General features: G+C 42.5%; 1 protein-coding gene across 2 annotated transcripts in view; it reads left to right on the top strand.

Annotated features, from left to right (window-relative positions):
* The first annotated feature begins 988 nt into the window (after nucleotides 1-988).
* The window catches only part of csnk1da (casein kinase 1, delta a), a 40,527-nt gene continuing 23,585 nt past the window's right edge, over nucleotides 989-17,930 (top strand). Inside the window, exons 1-2 of one of the 2 annotated variants that reach the window (XR_006106707.1) lie at nucleotides 989-1,518; nucleotides 12,243-12,353. Coding sequence is in view for 1 of the 2 variants with exons in the window: in XM_042504884.1 (XP_042360818.1) it covers nucleotides 1,443-1,518; nucleotides 12,243-12,353 (187 nt within the window). In the remaining variant the exon portion in view is untranslated. The remainder of the gene's footprint in view (nucleotides 1,519-12,242; nucleotides 12,354-17,930) is intronic. The other variant, XM_042504884.1, reaches the window with a different exon arrangement.

The following is a 17,930-nucleotide window of genomic DNA, read 5'->3' as shown; positions in this document are numbered from 1 at the left end:
ACAAAAGTATTGTTTCAAAGTTTCGGATTTGCCATCTCAAGTATCTATCTTTCTATCTATCAATCTACCAACAACTCAGCTTAATTCGCACAAATCTCTTTCTACTTCCTAGTCACAACACAACACCTCAAACATCAGCATTTCCTGGTCTTCGAAAACTCTGTCCGGGTAACGATCACGTGACGTTTCGAAACCCTCAAGCTACTTGCCGAAGCCGGAGGTGACGAAACATTTCGAAACAGTTCGATCTTGGGTGTCGAATTTACGGAAGCCCTAAGCGGACGTGTTTTTTTTTTTTTTTTTTTTTTTTTTTTTTTTTTTACAAGCCGTTTTCTCGATATAACGAGATATTATCTCGTTATAACAAGATATTATCTCGTTATCTCGAGAAAACGGAGTTTGTTTTCCTGAGATATTATGTCGTTATCTCGAGAAAACGGAGTTTGTTTTCCTGAGATATTATCTCGTTTATCTCGAGAAAACGAACTTTGTTTTTTTGTTTTGTTTTTTTAAACTTTATTGAATGAACGTCAGAAGAAGAAGTGGCGGGTGGATGATGTGACAGCAGGTGCCGTGCGGTGTTCAGCGCGGACAAATGCACAAGGTAAGATGATTATTACAGGAACACATCACCCCACCGGAGCAACAGTATAATAATCTAGTTATGATTACTGATGAATTTGGGGACATAATATCTTGTTATAACGAGATAATATCTCGTTATATCGAGAAAACGGCTTGTAAAAAAAAAACAAAACAAAAACACGTGCGCTTAGGGCTTCCGTAGGGCTTCCGTACAAATTTGCCTTTTTTTTTTTTTTTACTAATTGCCTTTTCCCCATGTTTTTGAAAGAAATCAAGCCAATTTGCTCACAGTAGAGGGCAGTAATCCGCTATAGCAGCGTGCAGTCTGCGGAATCCACAGAAGAAGAAGATGCGCGTTTGCTGCTCTGTTGGTCTGTTGCTCTCTGTCGGCAGCTCTTCACTAGGAGGCTCTCTGGCAGGGTATCCTCCCTCATCATCACTAGCAGGGAAGTGATGTCAGACACGTTCAGCAACAGATCACTGAACAGAGACAGAAAGAGGATCAAGAAGAGAGTCGAGCCCAAGCTCCTCAAAATCCATCTCCATCCGTGGACAGTTAACACTAATCCGTCTCAAAAAGAACGCGAGCACAATGTCCACATTCAGAGCTTTCTAGGAAGCTGCGTATTAGCTCAGTATGAGGTAAGGAGTGTTTTAAAACAAGTGGCGAAAGATTGTGAGAGCTGACTTCACCCGGAGACAACACACAGAAGACCAAACTCATCGGTTAAAGAGGTTTGAATGTGTCGGATATTTTGCCTGTGGTGTTCTTAAACAGGCCTGGGAGTTAAAGCTGGACATTTTGGATATTTGGGAGCTAGCGAGCGTGCTTGCTTGCCGAACACAGATTGGTCATCATGGAGTTGAGAGTTGGAAACCGATATAGACTGGGCAGGAAAATAGGAAGTGGATCGTTCGGGGACATCTACCTGGGTAAGTTCCACTCCAGTAAAGCTACTTGTGTTCCCTTTGTTTGCAGTTAGCTCAGCTGGGAACTTTCAGTGATGCTCAGCCAGTATGTCAGCTGGTTTCCTGTCAGTCAGCTGGTCACTGTTTAGTCTTAGCATCAATGGCTAATGATTTGTCAGCCCGTTCTAATTCACACTAAACTGTGTGTTTATTCAGTACACTCCACAAGGGGAACACTTTGTCTCTCATAACGTACAATGAATTACCTAATGCTCCGTGTAAACGATATGAACGGAAGCTGACGGCTGCTGTGTGGCCACAGGTTGTAGCAGCAGTTGGCTAAGGTTAGCACAGAGCAGCACAGCCGAGCTGGCCACAGGCTCACCGGGACTCCCCGAGGCTGGAAATGACAGGTAACCTAACGTTACCTAACTGAGGCTAAATAGCAGGCAGTAGGTCACTTTTCTCCTCTGTCCCCAAGAAGAGACACCAAGAGGTCTGTGCAAGGACATTTCACAATAATTTTGACTCTTTATGACAGTAACCAAGATACCAAATGCAGGAGAATCGATTTGTGTTGAATTTGGGTCCTTGAGACATTTTGAGGCTCCATAGTCTATTTAGTATCAGCTGAGGTGTTTTGAAACTGGTTAACCCCTTGAAACCCGATCAAAGTGACTCGATTTCTTTCAAAACGTGGGAAAAGACAATGAATGACAAAAGTCTTGATCACCCAAATCAGCAAAATATTAGTAAAAACAGTTTTAAACAGTATTATACATATATATTTTGGTTCCTTTCCTTGTCACTTATTACTTTTTTTTTTTTTTTTTTTTTGCAAATTGCAGGACATTTCTTGGTGGGTTGCTTATCATTTCCCGTGTTTGTTCCATGTTTTGAAAGAACTCAAACTTATTTTCTTAGTTTTCAGAGGGTTAAATGCCTGTAAAAGGTGTCTGAACGCAGCACAAGAATACTGATGTCGATCTAGGTGTTGAAGAGTTGAAAGATCAGCTGCTTGTGTAGGGCCCCAAGAGGACACGCTCATATTATGGTGTTTCATCTACAAAATGCCAAGGGCATTATCCGTAATGGTGGGATGTGGGAAGTTCATAGTGATAGTAGGAAGTGCATCATTTCTGAGCTCTATGTGTTTAAGGAACCAAACTTCAGAAAACAGATAATGGAAGGCATTAAAATGATAACAATGAACTGGTGGTCATATTGAAGGTCCACAGCTCTTGGTAACAGTGTTTGAGAACAGCTGGTTTTCTGGATTTCTAAGCTTAACACTTAGTTATCTGAACAACAATAGAGAAGAGACATTATTAATTCATGGCGTGTCTACTGGCTGTGGATCGATCACTTTATCACTGAGATCTTACCCAGACAGAAGAATACCCAAGTCTGACAGTTTACACTCACTCACAATATAATTTAATTGTGTGTGTGTGTGTGTGTGTGTGTGTGTGTGTGAATACACTGTTATAATATTGATATTTGCTATGGCTGACCTGATACATTAACCAATGTACAGGCAAAGTATTGTTCAGAATAATTTGATTGACATAGGGATGTCAGTTTCTGTTAATTTTACTTTCAAAAGGCCGATGTTCAGTAATTGGTAACCAACTAATTAATATTAGAAAAAAAGAAGTAATAGACTGGACAGCCTTTCCTTTAAGTATGGCATTTCATTTCCTCAGTGGGCACAGGGCACTGCTGGTGAAGTTGTGATGTTTTTGTGATGTAAATGTCTTTACTTTTATTTTACTTTCATTTGGCTCTGCTGTCAGACACTCGTCCAGCCATGTTACCATGTAGAAACCTTCCCAATACTCATTCTTTGGTCTTCACTGTCCTCAATGTGCTGCACTGAGCTCCATTCCCAGTCGGATGGGAGCTAATGTTAGCTAGCTAGCAGTGCTTCTCATTCAGGCGTTCTGATGGTAGAACACGACGCTGAGAGAACTTAATGCCCACCCTCCAGTCTCCTCCCAAGCTTGCCCCAATGAGTAAGTGACCTCATTTTAATTGCAAAATCCCTTAAGCATTGTCACTATTAGCACTATTAGCCATCTTGATAATGCTGGTGGTGGGAACAGAGCTGGCAGTGGTAACATAACATAGTTATCAATGCTAAATGAGTTTCATGGCTCATAATTTTGCCGCTTACTCACTAGGGTGAGCTTGGAGGCGACCAAAGGATTTTTCACAGCAAGGCTTTTGGGTCCGGACAACGTTATTAGTGGTCCTGGGCTAGCTCCTACCAGACATGAGTAAAAGGCAGTGCAATTTAACTGAAGAGTGGCAAAATTAACCAATGAATCAACATGCGTGAAGTATTTTCGGCGGTTAAGCAGTTAACTGTTGACATCCCCAATTATCACATTCGAAGAAGTTATCTTTTAGGGTCCGACCAATATATGGGTTGGCTGATTTTATTGGCTGATGTTGGCCTTTCACAGATATATCATTATTGAGTAATTTGTCTTTTGATATGTGCTGATTCGACACCTTTATAGCCCATTCCCACTGAAATTAGCATGTGCACACTGGTTTTCCAAACATGAGTAAATCCGCTAAGAATGGGCTATAGACTGTTTTCCCATTGCCTGGTGCTGCAGCAGGTGAGTATGTTTGTGTATGAATTTTGGTAGTGTGACTGTTCGACGTCACCGAGAAGCCAGAGAACAGGTTAATAAACATTAGACAGCAGCACGGTCAGAGGTCTGTGAAGTCTTTACAGTGATTACTTCTCTTTATATATCTCACACTTATTTAGTCTCGCTTTCAAACTCTTGCAGACTAATGTGGATCTCTGTTATAGCTGCTTCAGTGAAGACGGACAGTAATTAGTAATGGCACATCATCGCATCTTGCTAGTTAAGGGGCTGAAATTAGCGCATTCATCCGGGTGTTGTGTTCCCATCAATGTCGGTCGGAGCCTGAGATGGTAAATATCTGTGACCACTGAAGAGTCATTTGACCCAGGAGTGAATGCCAGTTGCAAACATTCCAGTTGCATTAAAAAGCCAGATGTTAGCAGGTGTTAGTGTGTTTTTTGTGCAATGGGAATGAAGCTTTATTTTCAATTTACTATAGCTAGTATCACCTTTTATAACTGATGTCATTATTTAGTTTGATCAGCAGGGAGCCTCCCCTTTAAGTGCTGCATATCTGTCAATGTCATGACTCAACGCGATGTAGAGAATACACTATATGGACAAAAGTATTGGGCACAACTTGTAATCCTTTTTTTCAAAGATATTTTTAGGGCTTTTTTTTCACCTTTATCTGATAGGACAAAGTGTATGAGTGAAAGGGGGAGAGAGAGGGGATGACATGCAACAAAGGGCTGAGGCTGAAGTTAGACCCGCAACCACAAGGCGAGGACTCTGTACATGGGGCATCTGCTCTATCCACTGAGCCACAGATGCTCCACATCCTTTAATCATTGAATTCAGGATTTTCTTTTAGTCCAATTGCCACAGGTGTCTAAAATCTAGCACCCAGCCATGCAGTCTGCCTTTACAAACAAGAATGGGTCGTTCTAAAGAGTTTACTGTATTTGAGCATGGTACTTAAATAGGATGCCACCGTTGCAAGTCAGTTTGTGAAAGATCCCCCTCCTAGATATTCCACAGTAAACGGCAAGTGGTATTATTGCAAAGTGGAAGCGTTTAGGAACCACAGCAACTCAGCCACGAAGTTGCAAGCCATGTAAAGTGACAGAGTGGAAATGCCGAATGCGTTAAAGTTGCCAGCGCTCGGCTGACTCAATAACTGCAGAGTTCCAAATCTCCTGCGGCATTAACATCAGTGGCTATGTCTTGGAATAGGCAGTGGAAAAGAGATGAGTTTTGATGTGGGACTAAGACATGGTGAGGGACTTGGAGTCACGGATCTCTTGGGGAAGGGAGTTTCCAGAGCCTGGGAGCTGCCCTGGAGAAGGCTCTGTCTCCAAAAGTGTGGAGGTTAGCTTTATGGGTGGAGAGGAGACTGACAGAGGCGGATCTGAGAGGCCGTTAGGGTTGGTAAGGGGAGTGGATCAGTGAGGTAAGGGGGGTGGGGAGGTTTGGGGGGTCAGATTGTGAAGGGCTTTGAAGTTGAGGACCAGGATCTTGTAGGTAATCTCATGGGAGACAGGAAACTAGTGAAGGTTTATTTTAACAATTTTGGTGTATATGTTAAGTCTGGCAGCAGCGTTCTGAACCAGGTAGAGTCTATTGATGGAGGTGGAGCTAATACCATAAAGAAGTGAGCTGCAGTATTAGTAGCTAAGATTTTGGTTTCCCATGTTTAAATGAACATGTCTTTTATTGATGTTTCAAGTGTGTGCTCTGCTACTTTTGTGGATCTGTTTGGAATAACAATACTAATGTTACTTCAGGGTTTTACATTATCACCAGCTAAATGCTGGTAAAATGTGCAAGTGGCTACTAGATTTGCTACACTCACAAGCCAAAAAAACATGGCAATATGAGGCTGGTAGAAATTGAAAGCCACCAGCCACAGTGGCAGATGGACAAAAAAGTTAATTCCCAACCATGGTCACTCTGGAGCTTCAGCATCAGGTGAGGAAAAGCCAGGTATACCTCTGACAGCTTGATAACAGTTTTAACACTTTATAAAGTTAAAAAGCTCCAACAGTTACTCAATACAATAATCTGCAGTGTTTCCTCTAGGATTTTTTTCAGCAGCGGGGGCAGGCTCTCCGGGGAGCCGTGGCGGCGTAAACAAATGACGCTTTTTAAAGGCTGAATGTAAAAATAAAAAATAATAACAAAAATTCAACAATAAAATAATAAAAACAATAAATAATAATTTCTTGATGGGGCTGTAATCAGTGGCAAAGTTTGCACCCAGGCTCAGAAAAATGGATTTTTCTTGGTTTTTTGTAGAACAGCTCTAAGGCTCTGTTGTACGGAAATTCCCCAAGAGGTGGCCCGTTGATGCTCAGCAGCATACATGCTGCAAGGTGATCCCCCTGCAGCCTGTTTCTCAAGTCAGTCTTCACCTACAAATAGAAACAATAATTTTTTTTTTTTTCAACCCATTTAAGGTCCCAGCCTGATAGCCTGTGTTTCCCTTTATGTTTTTCTCCTCTACTCTCATCTCTCTCTCCTGCACCATCACCTTGCTCTCCTGCTCCTTCACTCGGCACTCCCCCTCCTGTACTCTGCTCTCCTTCACTTTGTTCCACTGCTCCTCCCTGTCTGTTACTTGTCTTATACGATTACATAAAACATTAACGTTAGATAATTTACACTCACGTCACATTTAATTACAAGTGTGAACATAATTTTTTACCTAACCATCATAATTTGAGTCAGTAAAAAGACTAATGATACCTGACTAGCGCCATCCTCATCAGGTGTCTTTCTCTTCTTTGAAAAATATTTGAACAAGCTCATCTGAAAATGCAGTCAGCAGTTACATCATGGTGTGTATATCGCTTAATGCTATCAATTAGTTTACTCACGTTAGCGACACTGAGTTGAGTTGGCACCGGGCCCAATTAACTTAAGCTACGTAACCTTAGCTGGCCATCAATATTTTGCGAATGTTTATTTAACTAATAAAATCTATTATAAATTCTCTTAAGCTAATAAGTCTACCTTTTCTCCGGTAAGTTGCACGCTATTTTCAAGCCGACACTCCTCTGACTCTCCGACCTGATGCCTGGATGTGAGTAGCTAATTAACGTCGGCAACAATTAGTTCTGTTGGGGGGTGGGAGGGGGCGGTGGTATCTACCCCAAAGAGTAGATACGGAGCAAGATAGTTATCTGCCTCAGCACTCGCGACACCCAACACAGTGCAGGACTGTGCTGTGATGCGGCGGTGGTGTATTTGCAATTAAAAAAAAAAAAAAAACAACCAAAAAAAAAATGACATTTGAAGGAGCGGCGGGTAGGATTTAGGAGTGGCGGGCCGCTATGCAGCTGCACAATAAAAAGAGTCAGAGTTGTGGTAAAGTTTATTTGACAAATGGAAAGGTTGTGCACAATTCACAGTTGCCTGATTTAGTACGAATTGCTGCAGTCGCGACATTGCAAAATCCTGGAAGGACTGATTAATGACTCTTGAGGTGTTGGGTTCACTGACCTTTTGATGCACTTTTGTGACATTACGCAGCCTATCATGAACAAATAATCATAGACCTACAAACTATTCATAATAACCTGACAAAGCCCTGTGAAACAGAAGCAGAGCATACTAACTCAAGATAAACTAAGATTTAACATGTATTTATTTATTACCTCTGACAAACATTGAAATGACATTTGTCATGTGGAAAAAAAAAATCCAAATCCCTGTGCTAAAAACCAAATACCTACCCAGTTAACAAATATTCAAGTATCTGAATATTTGGATATCCGGGTCCATCCCTAGATATTAGTGCAAATGTACATAGTTGACTGTGCAGGTACTGCAGTCAAACGTGATTGAACAAATTGAAGATAAATATACAAACAGATACCAATGCAAATACATATTGTGCACAAGGCTGAAATAGCCAGTGACTTGCTGTAAAACAAATTTTTTTCCGTAGAAGGTGATTAAAAGTAAAAAGACTGAAGTAGGAAATAAGGAATACTGGAAAATATGAAATGCAAACAGGAGGTTATGTGTAAAATTCAAACAGAAGATGAATATCTAAATAAACACAAATGCAAATTGTCCAAAGGTTAATATATCCAGTAACTGACTAACAGTCCAGCAGTTTAATGAATCAGTTCAGTCTGTTTCAACTTGCCGTCGCTGGGAGAAGTTGAATCCGTATATATGGCCTGGGGAACAGAAGACTCTCAGTCTGTCTGTTGAGCAAGACTGGGAGAGCAGTCTGCCGTTGTTGCTGTGTTGTGCTAATTGCTGTCTCATTTGTGCTCTGATAAACAAATGATCAAGTTAGGTGCCATATTGTTTTTCAAAGTACTGAGATAGTAGCACTGTAGTAGTACGAGTTGCTATCATAATGGATTAACATTACATCCGACCATTAAATACACCCTTATTCTCTGTTTATTTAAGAAAAAAACATGAACCTTTAGACGGGTAGTAAAATTGAGTGGAAGGGAGCTTTTAAGGTGTAACTTCAGAATGACGGAGCATTTCTTCCAAAGACCAGTGCACAAAGTCATTGGAAGTAAGATTGATGGTATTCATTGTTGTTAACTTGGTGCAAGCTTCTATATCCATGGAGGAGTGGATCACGTGAACTTGTCCACTTGCAACATTGGTCAAATGTAGTGACTTGTCTTCCTCTTTTGCTTTTCGCCAGGCTAGAAACCTGTTGGGGTATTGCTGCCCCTTACTGTTAGGACTAAGTACTAGAATTGGATTGATTTCCAGCATTGCCGGTCCGGTATACGAGCTTATACTGGTTTGATTAATGCAGAAAACTGAGTGGAGAGACAGGTAAAGTGAACAGCCAAATCTGATTCAACTAGCAAAATTTCGGTAAAGCCTTTAATAATAATAATAATACTAATAATAATAATAACATCATGATAGTAATTAATTGTGTTAGCAATAGTAACAGGCTAAATTTGAGCATTAAAAATATTGCATTGAGCATTTTAAATACGTTTGGAATTTTTGGAATAATAAGAAATCAAATTTGAATAGGATTCTAGAGAAAGCTTGGCAGCTCTGCTCAGTACTATCAACTGTTGTGTAGTGGCTTCAAACTCTTGCATTTGTTACTTAAACTGGATTTCCTATTTTCTTTAGCAGGACCTTAAGCCCTAACACTTCCACACCAATGCAGCCCCTTGCATGTTTTCAAAAGCAAAGTGTAGTTACTCAACACAGCACTTCTTCACTTTCTTACCTGTTAGACAGGGAGTTGTGTAACATACTTACCCCGTGAGATCTGGGTAAACTAAAAGCAGTATATGATAAAAGGGATGGGTGCTCTTACATAAGCAAAGCTAACTCCAGTTAGAGAAGTGAGGACATGCTCAGACTCACCGCTGCTGGTGACGCAGTCTGTGATTCATTGCTGCCTTGTGCTCTTCTGCTTCTGAAGGAAGCGTTGTGCTTTTATTGTTTTAAAGGTGATGGCGTTCATAGTGGTTATGCTGGCGTCATCTCAGACTACTACTTCTCTCTAACTTTGGCATTGAGAAATCTTTTGTAGCTTGCAGTTGCAAAGCTCAGCCCCAGCCAATTCCCCTTCCATTCCCCTGCAGTAACTTAGATAACTGAGATAGTGACGTCTCAGGAATATGTTAAAGTAAAAGGCTGTCTTTGTTGTGTGTCCTTGCTTTAAATTGCAGCAGTCATTTTCATTGTTGTTGCTTGATTGATTGATTGATTTTTTAGTTGACTGACTGATTAGCCGAGCATGAAACTAGAGCAAGTCTTTGTGTTGTGCTGAAACTAAAATAGAGAACAGCCTTTCAGAGAGAGCAAGAGAACACACAACCTGACCCAAGCGTTTGTGTTCTGTGTGCACAGTATGGACTTTGCAAAATCTTGGAGGGACTAATTAACGGCATTCCAAACTCGCAAGGTGTTTGTTTCAGTAACCTTTCTATGCACTTTTTGTGGCATTACACAGCTTGTAACATTTTTTCTTAACATCACTAAATTGTTATAGACCTACAAACCACTCATAATAACCTTACAAAAGCCCTGTGAAACAGAAGCAGAAAAATCTAAGATTTAAGATATATTTATTTTTCAACATTGAAATGTAGGGCTGAAACGATTCCTCGAATAATTCGAGTAACTCGATTACAAAAAATGATCGAGGAATTTTCTCTGCCTCGAGGAATCGTTTAATTTTGCCAGCTCAAAGCATGGTATTTCGCCCGGACTACTTTTAATGCGGCACAACGCGCTGACGTCACGCACGTAAAGGAATAAAAAAGAGGCGGCGGATATGTTTGGTTTTAACCACGGATGTACAGGTAACGACGAAGAAGGCGACGAAAGCGAAAGGCACAAAGAAAAGGCAGAAAATGTTAAAAGTGTGGGAGTATTTCAAGCTGGACACCAAGGCGAACACTGCTGCGTGTATTCACTGTAAGACAGCGCTTGCATACCACAACAGTACGTCTTCAATGCTGCAGCATCTCCACCGAAGGCCCCCTGTTTACTCCAAGAGCGGAGGACCGTCACCGGAGACAAGGCAAAATGAAGTTAACGTAGCGCTAATTAATGAGATTAACGTTACTGTACCTTGCTAACATAACGTTAGCCCTGCGGAGGGCTAGGTTTCTATTAATTATGACTACTGTCGATGCGTGGCTAACGTGCCTTTCATACAGGCTTTATTTAATCTGTAAAAACACAGCGGTGCAGAGTGATGAGGGTGGAAAATAAAAACATAATAAAGCTAACTGGGTAGTTAAAAAAGGAAACCAATGGTTCATTGTTAGGTGAAATGTCTTATTGTCCCATGTATATTTATAATTGCTCTTTAACTAAACAAAAATATGTTTTATCCGATTACTCGATTAATCGATGGAATTTTCAGTAGAATACTCGATTACTAAAATATTCGATAGCTGCAGCCCTATTGTTAACTACTAAATGCAGCAGTCATGAATGCCGGATTGTAGAGAAACAAAATGTCACCTCTTACATTGTGAAGGTGAGTGGAATATGTGCTGTACTGAATTGCTACACAGATTGGTATGGATTTGGGTAAGCAGGGGGTAGATCAGTGTCATTTCATTTAATAGCAGAAGTGATCTGCAGAAGAAGTGCTATGTGTTCCTGCAACTTCTCAGTCCCCTCTTACATGCTGCACAGCCACATACTGTACCAACTTAACTAAACATTACGTCAGCTTTAAATTGAGTCATGGCCCTGAGTGCCACACCTAGGGGAGTGCTGCCGTTAACTTACAGAATTGAACTGCTGCCCATAACTGAGTGAGTGAGTGAGTGAGTGAGTGAGTGTGTGTGTGTGTGTGTGTGTGTGTGTGTGTGTGAGAGAGAGAGAGAGAGAGAGAGAGAGAGAGAGAGAGAGAGAGAGAAAAGGGATTACATAACCTCGGGCCCCGTTGCTGTGTTTATGTGGAGGAAACTAGACCCCATCATCACCATATTTAGGAAGAAAGCAACTGAAGCACTTTGTTGTCAGAGTGTGGTCTCAGATCAGTCAGAGCCCTCTATCTGATGAAACTGTAATTATAGCTGTAAAGATGCATGCAAGCAGATCCATGTAAAAGGAGCAGGGTACATGCAGTGCACACTGTTGGCTTCTCTTGTTGCCTGTTATTTTGGCAGGCTGTACTGTCAACAACCAGTTTAATCACCAACCACTCAGGTGATCATATATGATTATTATTCTACATTTCATCCTTAACCAGTAGCTAATGTGTTCTGTATGAAACCTATGGAAAAGGAGATGATCTTAATATCAAATGTCAGTATTCATCAGTATCCATCAATATACACACATAAAGCTGACAGCAATACTTGGTTGACCTGCCCACATTATGTTCTGTTATGAATCATTTATTGCAGTTACATGGACATGAATAACCTGTTTATCAACCTGTTTTTGGCTTGTCCTGATTATGATCATGTTCAGGATATGGTTTTCACCTGGGCACAGTATACACCCTGGTTTCTTTCAGAGTATTCTAGCTAACATTTTATCATAAAAATAATTATGGTGTTTACATGCTCAAAGTGTACTCTTGTAAAAATCTAAATTTGTTGAAGCAAAATGACGTGATATGTTAGATCTGGCTCACCTGTCTGTTTTTCTGTTTCTGTCTAGGCACTGATATTTCAGTGGGAGAGGAGGTAGCTATCAAGTTGGAATGTGTTAAGACCAAACACCCACAGCTCCACATAGAGAGCAAAATCTACAAGATGATGCAGGGTGGAGGTACTGTATATACTTACACATCATGTACACAAACATCTGCCACACTGTTAAGTGTTGCTTTGGCTTTTATGAACTAAGTACACTGCATCAATATTTACCAGACCTTAAAAATATGAGCCAGCATTCATCCATCACTGTACATCATTAGCTATTGATGTTTTTCATTTCTGTTATTGTTTTTAATCTCTGTGAGGCACTTTGTGTTACTCTTTGTATGAAAAGTGCCATACAAATAAAGATTTGATTGATTGATTGATTGATTAGCTGTGTACAAGGTTATGGATCAAACAGTACAATAAGGTGTGTGTGTGTGAGTGTGTGTGTGTGTGTGTGTGTGTGTGTGTGTGTGCGTGCGCCTGCACGCATACATGTGTTCATGCGATTAGTCCATCTTAAAGGGGAACTTCACCTATTTTCAGAATTCACACAATTTATTACGATGGTTAAAGACAGACTAAAAATATTAGTAAACATTAATATCTCTCCAAAATCCAAAAACTAGAGTGCCAAAACTCAAACTTGTGATGTCAAGGGGTATAAAGTCCATAGACAATCAGTGGTTAAAGATGTCAAGATGGCACTGCGCCTCATTCAGTACTAGAAATGTTCTGACTCTGCGCATAAAAGAAGTGCGCCCAAGAAACCACCTTTGAATTTACATTTGCGTGCCGGCTGATTTACTCTTACCATTGTGCATATGTTGGTAAATCAGAATCATTCTAAACTGACAGGCTTGTCCCTGCTATCTGTCATCCGCATACTGCCATGTGCCCATTTCTATACAAGGAAATCTGTTAGCCCAGAGCAAACACCCAGGAAGCGTGACAGGTGCTGATGCAAAATTTACATAGTGGCCAAAAGTGGAATTACACTGTTTGAGTCAGTCACATGATGCACACTGGCCCAGAAAGACTTCACCCATTGACATACATCAGGAAAGAAATGTTTGTAAATCGGTAAATATTTTTTTGTGAGCGTCAAAACCCCTGCAAAACGTCTTCTATCATCATCTAGATGTAAACCATCTGGTTCGATAACATTTGGAAAGTCTAAAAGAGCTGCAAGATTAAGGTTTTTAGACTGCCATTCAAGCTAGAGAGGCGTTAATTTGGAAGCCAATTGCTCTGCCGGCGTAAGTTACCCACTCAGTTATGCTCAGCAGTGTTTGGCTGCTTTAAATCTCTACTATGCATGCTCCATGGGCCAGTAGATCTGGGTATTGTTCACATTTCTAAACCCAGAAAAAGAGCTTTTTCTGCTTTCTGTGTCACTGAGCAGCTCTCATATGAATCAATGAGGCCCCACCCCCATGGCTGTATTCAGACTTCCCTATAATACATCCATGGCCCAGGGGTGTATCATGGAGAAAGCAGTGAAGTTGTTTCTGTGCACATGTTAAGGCCCTGGCCAATGGATCTGTGAATGTCTCTTTGCTGAACGCACAGGCTGCAGTCACAAGGTTAGACAGGACACCTTAACATCTACTTGGAGGTAGACCCAACTTTTTTATCCCCAGGTAATGTTTATAATAATAATAATAATAATAACAATAATAATTTCATAGCACTAATAATTGGTGGGAGTAGCCATATATGGAATATTTTAATTACAATAATTGTATTAATAATAAATGACAATAATTGATGAGGATGAAATGCCAAGGAAAAAATAAGTGCATGTTTTAGTAAATTAATGGTTTTAAATATTGTCTGCTGATGCCTTTTTTTAATGAATGTAGTTCAAAAAGATGGGTGTTTACATTTTAAGACATCTTTTGTGGGTATGCATGGTCTGATGCAGTTCTAAATTTGGTCGCAGAGTACAAAAATAATTAAGGTAAGATATTTCTGATATTTCTCCCTATGCATATTTTAGGCACAGATTTGTGCATTGGCACTGTTTGTGAATGAGGCCAGGGGAATGTTCTGACTATATGAAGACATTTTGTGTTTCAGCACTAAGGAAAACCACAACAGAATAAAGTTAATTTAGTCATAAAAAGCAAAATTTTTGGGGGGTCCACAAATTTGTCTCCCAGTCATTGTCTATAGAGAAACTTGATGACATCACAAGTTTGTGACTTCTCTGGTTTCTGGCTTTGAGAGAGTAGCTCATGTTCACTTATACTGATTGAACTTTTCAAGCTCATAGAAGTAATATATTGGAATTCCTTAGGTTTTCCCCTTAAAGTATCAATTAAAGTATTTAATTTGTGCAAGTCTGTGAATCCTTAAGTGTAGAGGGAGAAAGCCTCTTTTTTTGTAGGCAGTGGAGGAAACGGAGAATAACACCGATACTGCAGTGAAAAGGAACATCGCCACGTGCAGCACACTAGCGCTCAAACGCTTTCCACTTGTAGGAATAAAGAGTCCTGGTAGATGGGGCTCTGGCATTTTGGATTACCTCCACAACCTCTAGAGGAAAACCTTCCCTTATCAAGCACTCTCGGTCAGGGGCCAAGCAACCAGCTTCCATTTTTGAGGAGCTGGTTTGAAGATTTCTCCCCTTGCTTGTGTCAGCAGGTCGGCACGCAGCGGCAACAGCCATGGTGACCCTAACAAAAGAGACTTCAGGTCCGCAAACCATGCTTGTGTTGGCCAGTTTGGGGCCACCAGGATTACCTGTGCCTTTTCCTCCCTCACCTTGTCCAGCACCTGCAATATTAGGAAAAAAGGAGGAAACACATAAAGCTTACACTTCGGCCAACAGTGAGCCAAAGTGTCATGACTGATGGGGGGGATTGTCGTTCTGAATGGAGAACCACAGTGGACAGTGAGCTGTGTCCCCTTCCGCCCTTTCGAAATGGGTCCAAATGTTCTCCACAACCTGTGGATGGAGGCGCCAGTCTGCCATTTGAGGCCGTCCTCTTGACAACAGGTCTGCCGCCACGTTCAGCCTGCCCTGAATATGATGGGCTGACAGTGATCGCAGTCAGCTGGAGCCCACAGCAAAATCTGCGATGCCACCCGGTGCATGGCCTAAAAGTGAACCCTGCCCTGACGATTTATATATGCAGTCGTTGTGGTGTTGTCGGACCGCATCAGAACGTGCCTCCCCTCTACTGACCTGCAAAATGTTTCAGGGCAAACCAAACTGTTTCCAGCTCCAAAACATTGACGTGTCGACTCTCCTTTTACTTTCAGCGACCCCTGACAGTTCGACCTTCGCAGATAGCTTCCCAACCACATAGGGAGGCTTTGGTCTTTATCAGCACATAGAGTGTAATCGGACCAACACCCGCGGAAAGGTTTAGGGGGTTCAGCCAGAATAACAGTCTCTCTTGACACAGTGACGAGATTGTCAACACACGAGAACAATCCCTCACCGGGTTGATCCGCTGGCGGATAAACCAACGCTGCAGAGGTCTCATGTTCAGCAATCCCAAGGGAACCATGGGTGATGCATACAGGGATCATGTGCGCTGTCGTTAGAGAATGCTGCGTGACAGATGCGGTCTTGGGAAATGTCAAAAAGGGGCCTGGCCTCATTTGAGGCTTTAGGCTCATGTTTTCGTTTGCAGCCCTGACAGTCTCCTGTGAGACTTGGCGGGGCGCGGAATGGACAACAAATTCTGACTTGTGAGTGTGTTTGTTGTGTGTGAACACGTCCCGGCTCCACACAGAGCTTCGGGCTCATTATGTTCGAGTGAAAAACAGTGGGAAATAACTTTAGAGGGGGGAAAATGGCATGGTGTACTAGCCGTGCAGCTTCGGTGTGATGGTCCAATAATTTGGTGTCCCCCTCTCGAAGAAATCAGGTCCTCTGCTGCTTTTTGCCTGTCACCATGGGAGCAGATTGTTGCTGTGGCGGCCGAAAAGGATGCCTGGCCCATCCCCTCATTCTGCCACTAAATGAAGCTGCAGCCGTCTCTGAAGCCTGTGGTGCATTGCCCTGAGACCGAGTGGTGCTGGAAGGGCGTCTTTGAGAAGACGAGTCACGGCGAGACTGACCAGGGTCTTCGTGATTGTCTCGCCGCGGAGAGTGAGTCCTACGAGGCATGAGGCGACTGACTCCATCTGCTGATGCTCAAACTTGTGGGTTATTGAATCCACAACAGAACCAAACAACCCTGTGGTCTTCACTGGTGCATTAAGCAGCCTGTTTCTATCTTTCTCCGACATTTATGTCAAATTTAGCCACAAATGCTGGTGGTGGATGACCGAAAACCCCATCACGTGTCCCGCGTTTGGGCAGCTCCCTTCACCATAGTGAGGCAAAAATCAGTGGCTTTGCGGAGCTCCACATACATCTTTGGAGAGGTGTTTCTCTCTTACTCGCGGAACAGATGAGCTGGGTAGACTTGCAGCAGGCGAATATTATTTAGCAGTGCAGCAGCCTGGCCTGCAGCCTTGTATAATTTCTTGACTACGCTAGCTGTTAGCCTGCATGCCTTTGATGGGAGCAGGGGCTTCTCTGTCGTCAGGGAGGGGCACAGGTGGGTGGCCACTGATTCTTCCAGTGGGGGCATGGACACGTAACCCAACTCTGGCTCCATATCAAGAGTGGACCACGCATTAAACGCCTGGATAGGATAGCCGGTCTTCTGCGGAGCGCCCCAGGAAAACTTGACCTTCTTCGTCAGGTCATCCAGCTCCGGGAGAGGGCGAGGCGGAGTCTGGGTTGTTCTGTTCTCTGTGAAATAAGCCCCAGCCAGCATGGAGGGAGAGGGGGGTTCAGGGTCCGGCCAGGAAATTCCCAATTTCGCCATGGCCTTTTCAAGGAGATGCAAAAGTTCCTGGTGGTAAGGATCTTTTGTAGAGGCAGGGGTGGACGGTACCAGCGGCTCCTCTGGGACGTCCTCCCCTTCTTCTTCCTTGTCTGAGCTCCACTAAACCGCGTGGAAATCCCTCAGTTCTCTGTGATGAGAATATTAAAACTCTCCCGGCTCTCCCTGGCATGACAGCTGAGAGCGAGCTGGAGAAAGTTGGAGCGAGGATGGGTTTGCTGATGGTAAAATGGTGGCTCCTGCAGTGTCCTGGCCACTTGTAGGCTGTAGCTGTACAAGGACCGGGAACAGAGCTGAACAATTCCGCTCGGTGTCGGATTACTCCGAGCGGGAGTTTTGAGCAGTCCAGACAGAAGAAAGGGTCTGACAGGGCCGCTTCAGCATGTTCCTGCCCCAGGCACCGAACACAGCAGGTGTGGGTGTTGCTCTTAGTCATATAGGAACCGCAGTTGAAACACCGCTTAAACTTCTCCATGACTTTCCTTTTTGTTTTCCAAAAAAAGATGTTTCTTCGGCTAAGCTAAGCTTTAGCTAGCTAGCTAGTGTGGTGGAAAAAGAGGGCCTGCTTCCCAGCAGAGAGCTGAATAAGGAAGAGGAAGTGACAGGATGTGTGGTGGATTATATACTGCAAGGTGGGCTCAGTGACGAAGGCCCTAAGGGGCCAATGACGGCCTGTCATGGCCAAGTACAAGACTTGGTTGGGAAAGGGCTATGGCTTTATTCAGTGTATGCTGCCTGAGACAGCAAAGGCATTAGTACGAACTCAAGTTTGAAATGAAGTAGAACATGATGATGTTAAAGTGTGTCTGTGAATAGAGTGGTGAAGTAATGAGTCTTAAAACGTGGAAGTC

The sequence above is a fragment of the Plectropomus leopardus genome, chromosome 17, assembly GCF_008729295.1.
Source record: "Plectropomus leopardus isolate mb chromosome 17, YSFRI_Pleo_2.0, whole genome shotgun sequence".
Lineage (NCBI taxonomy): Eukaryota > Metazoa > Chordata > Actinopteri > Perciformes > Serranidae > Plectropomus > Plectropomus leopardus.
The sequence above is the reverse complement of the archived record's forward strand: the minus strand, read 5'-3'. Positions and strand labels throughout refer to the sequence as shown.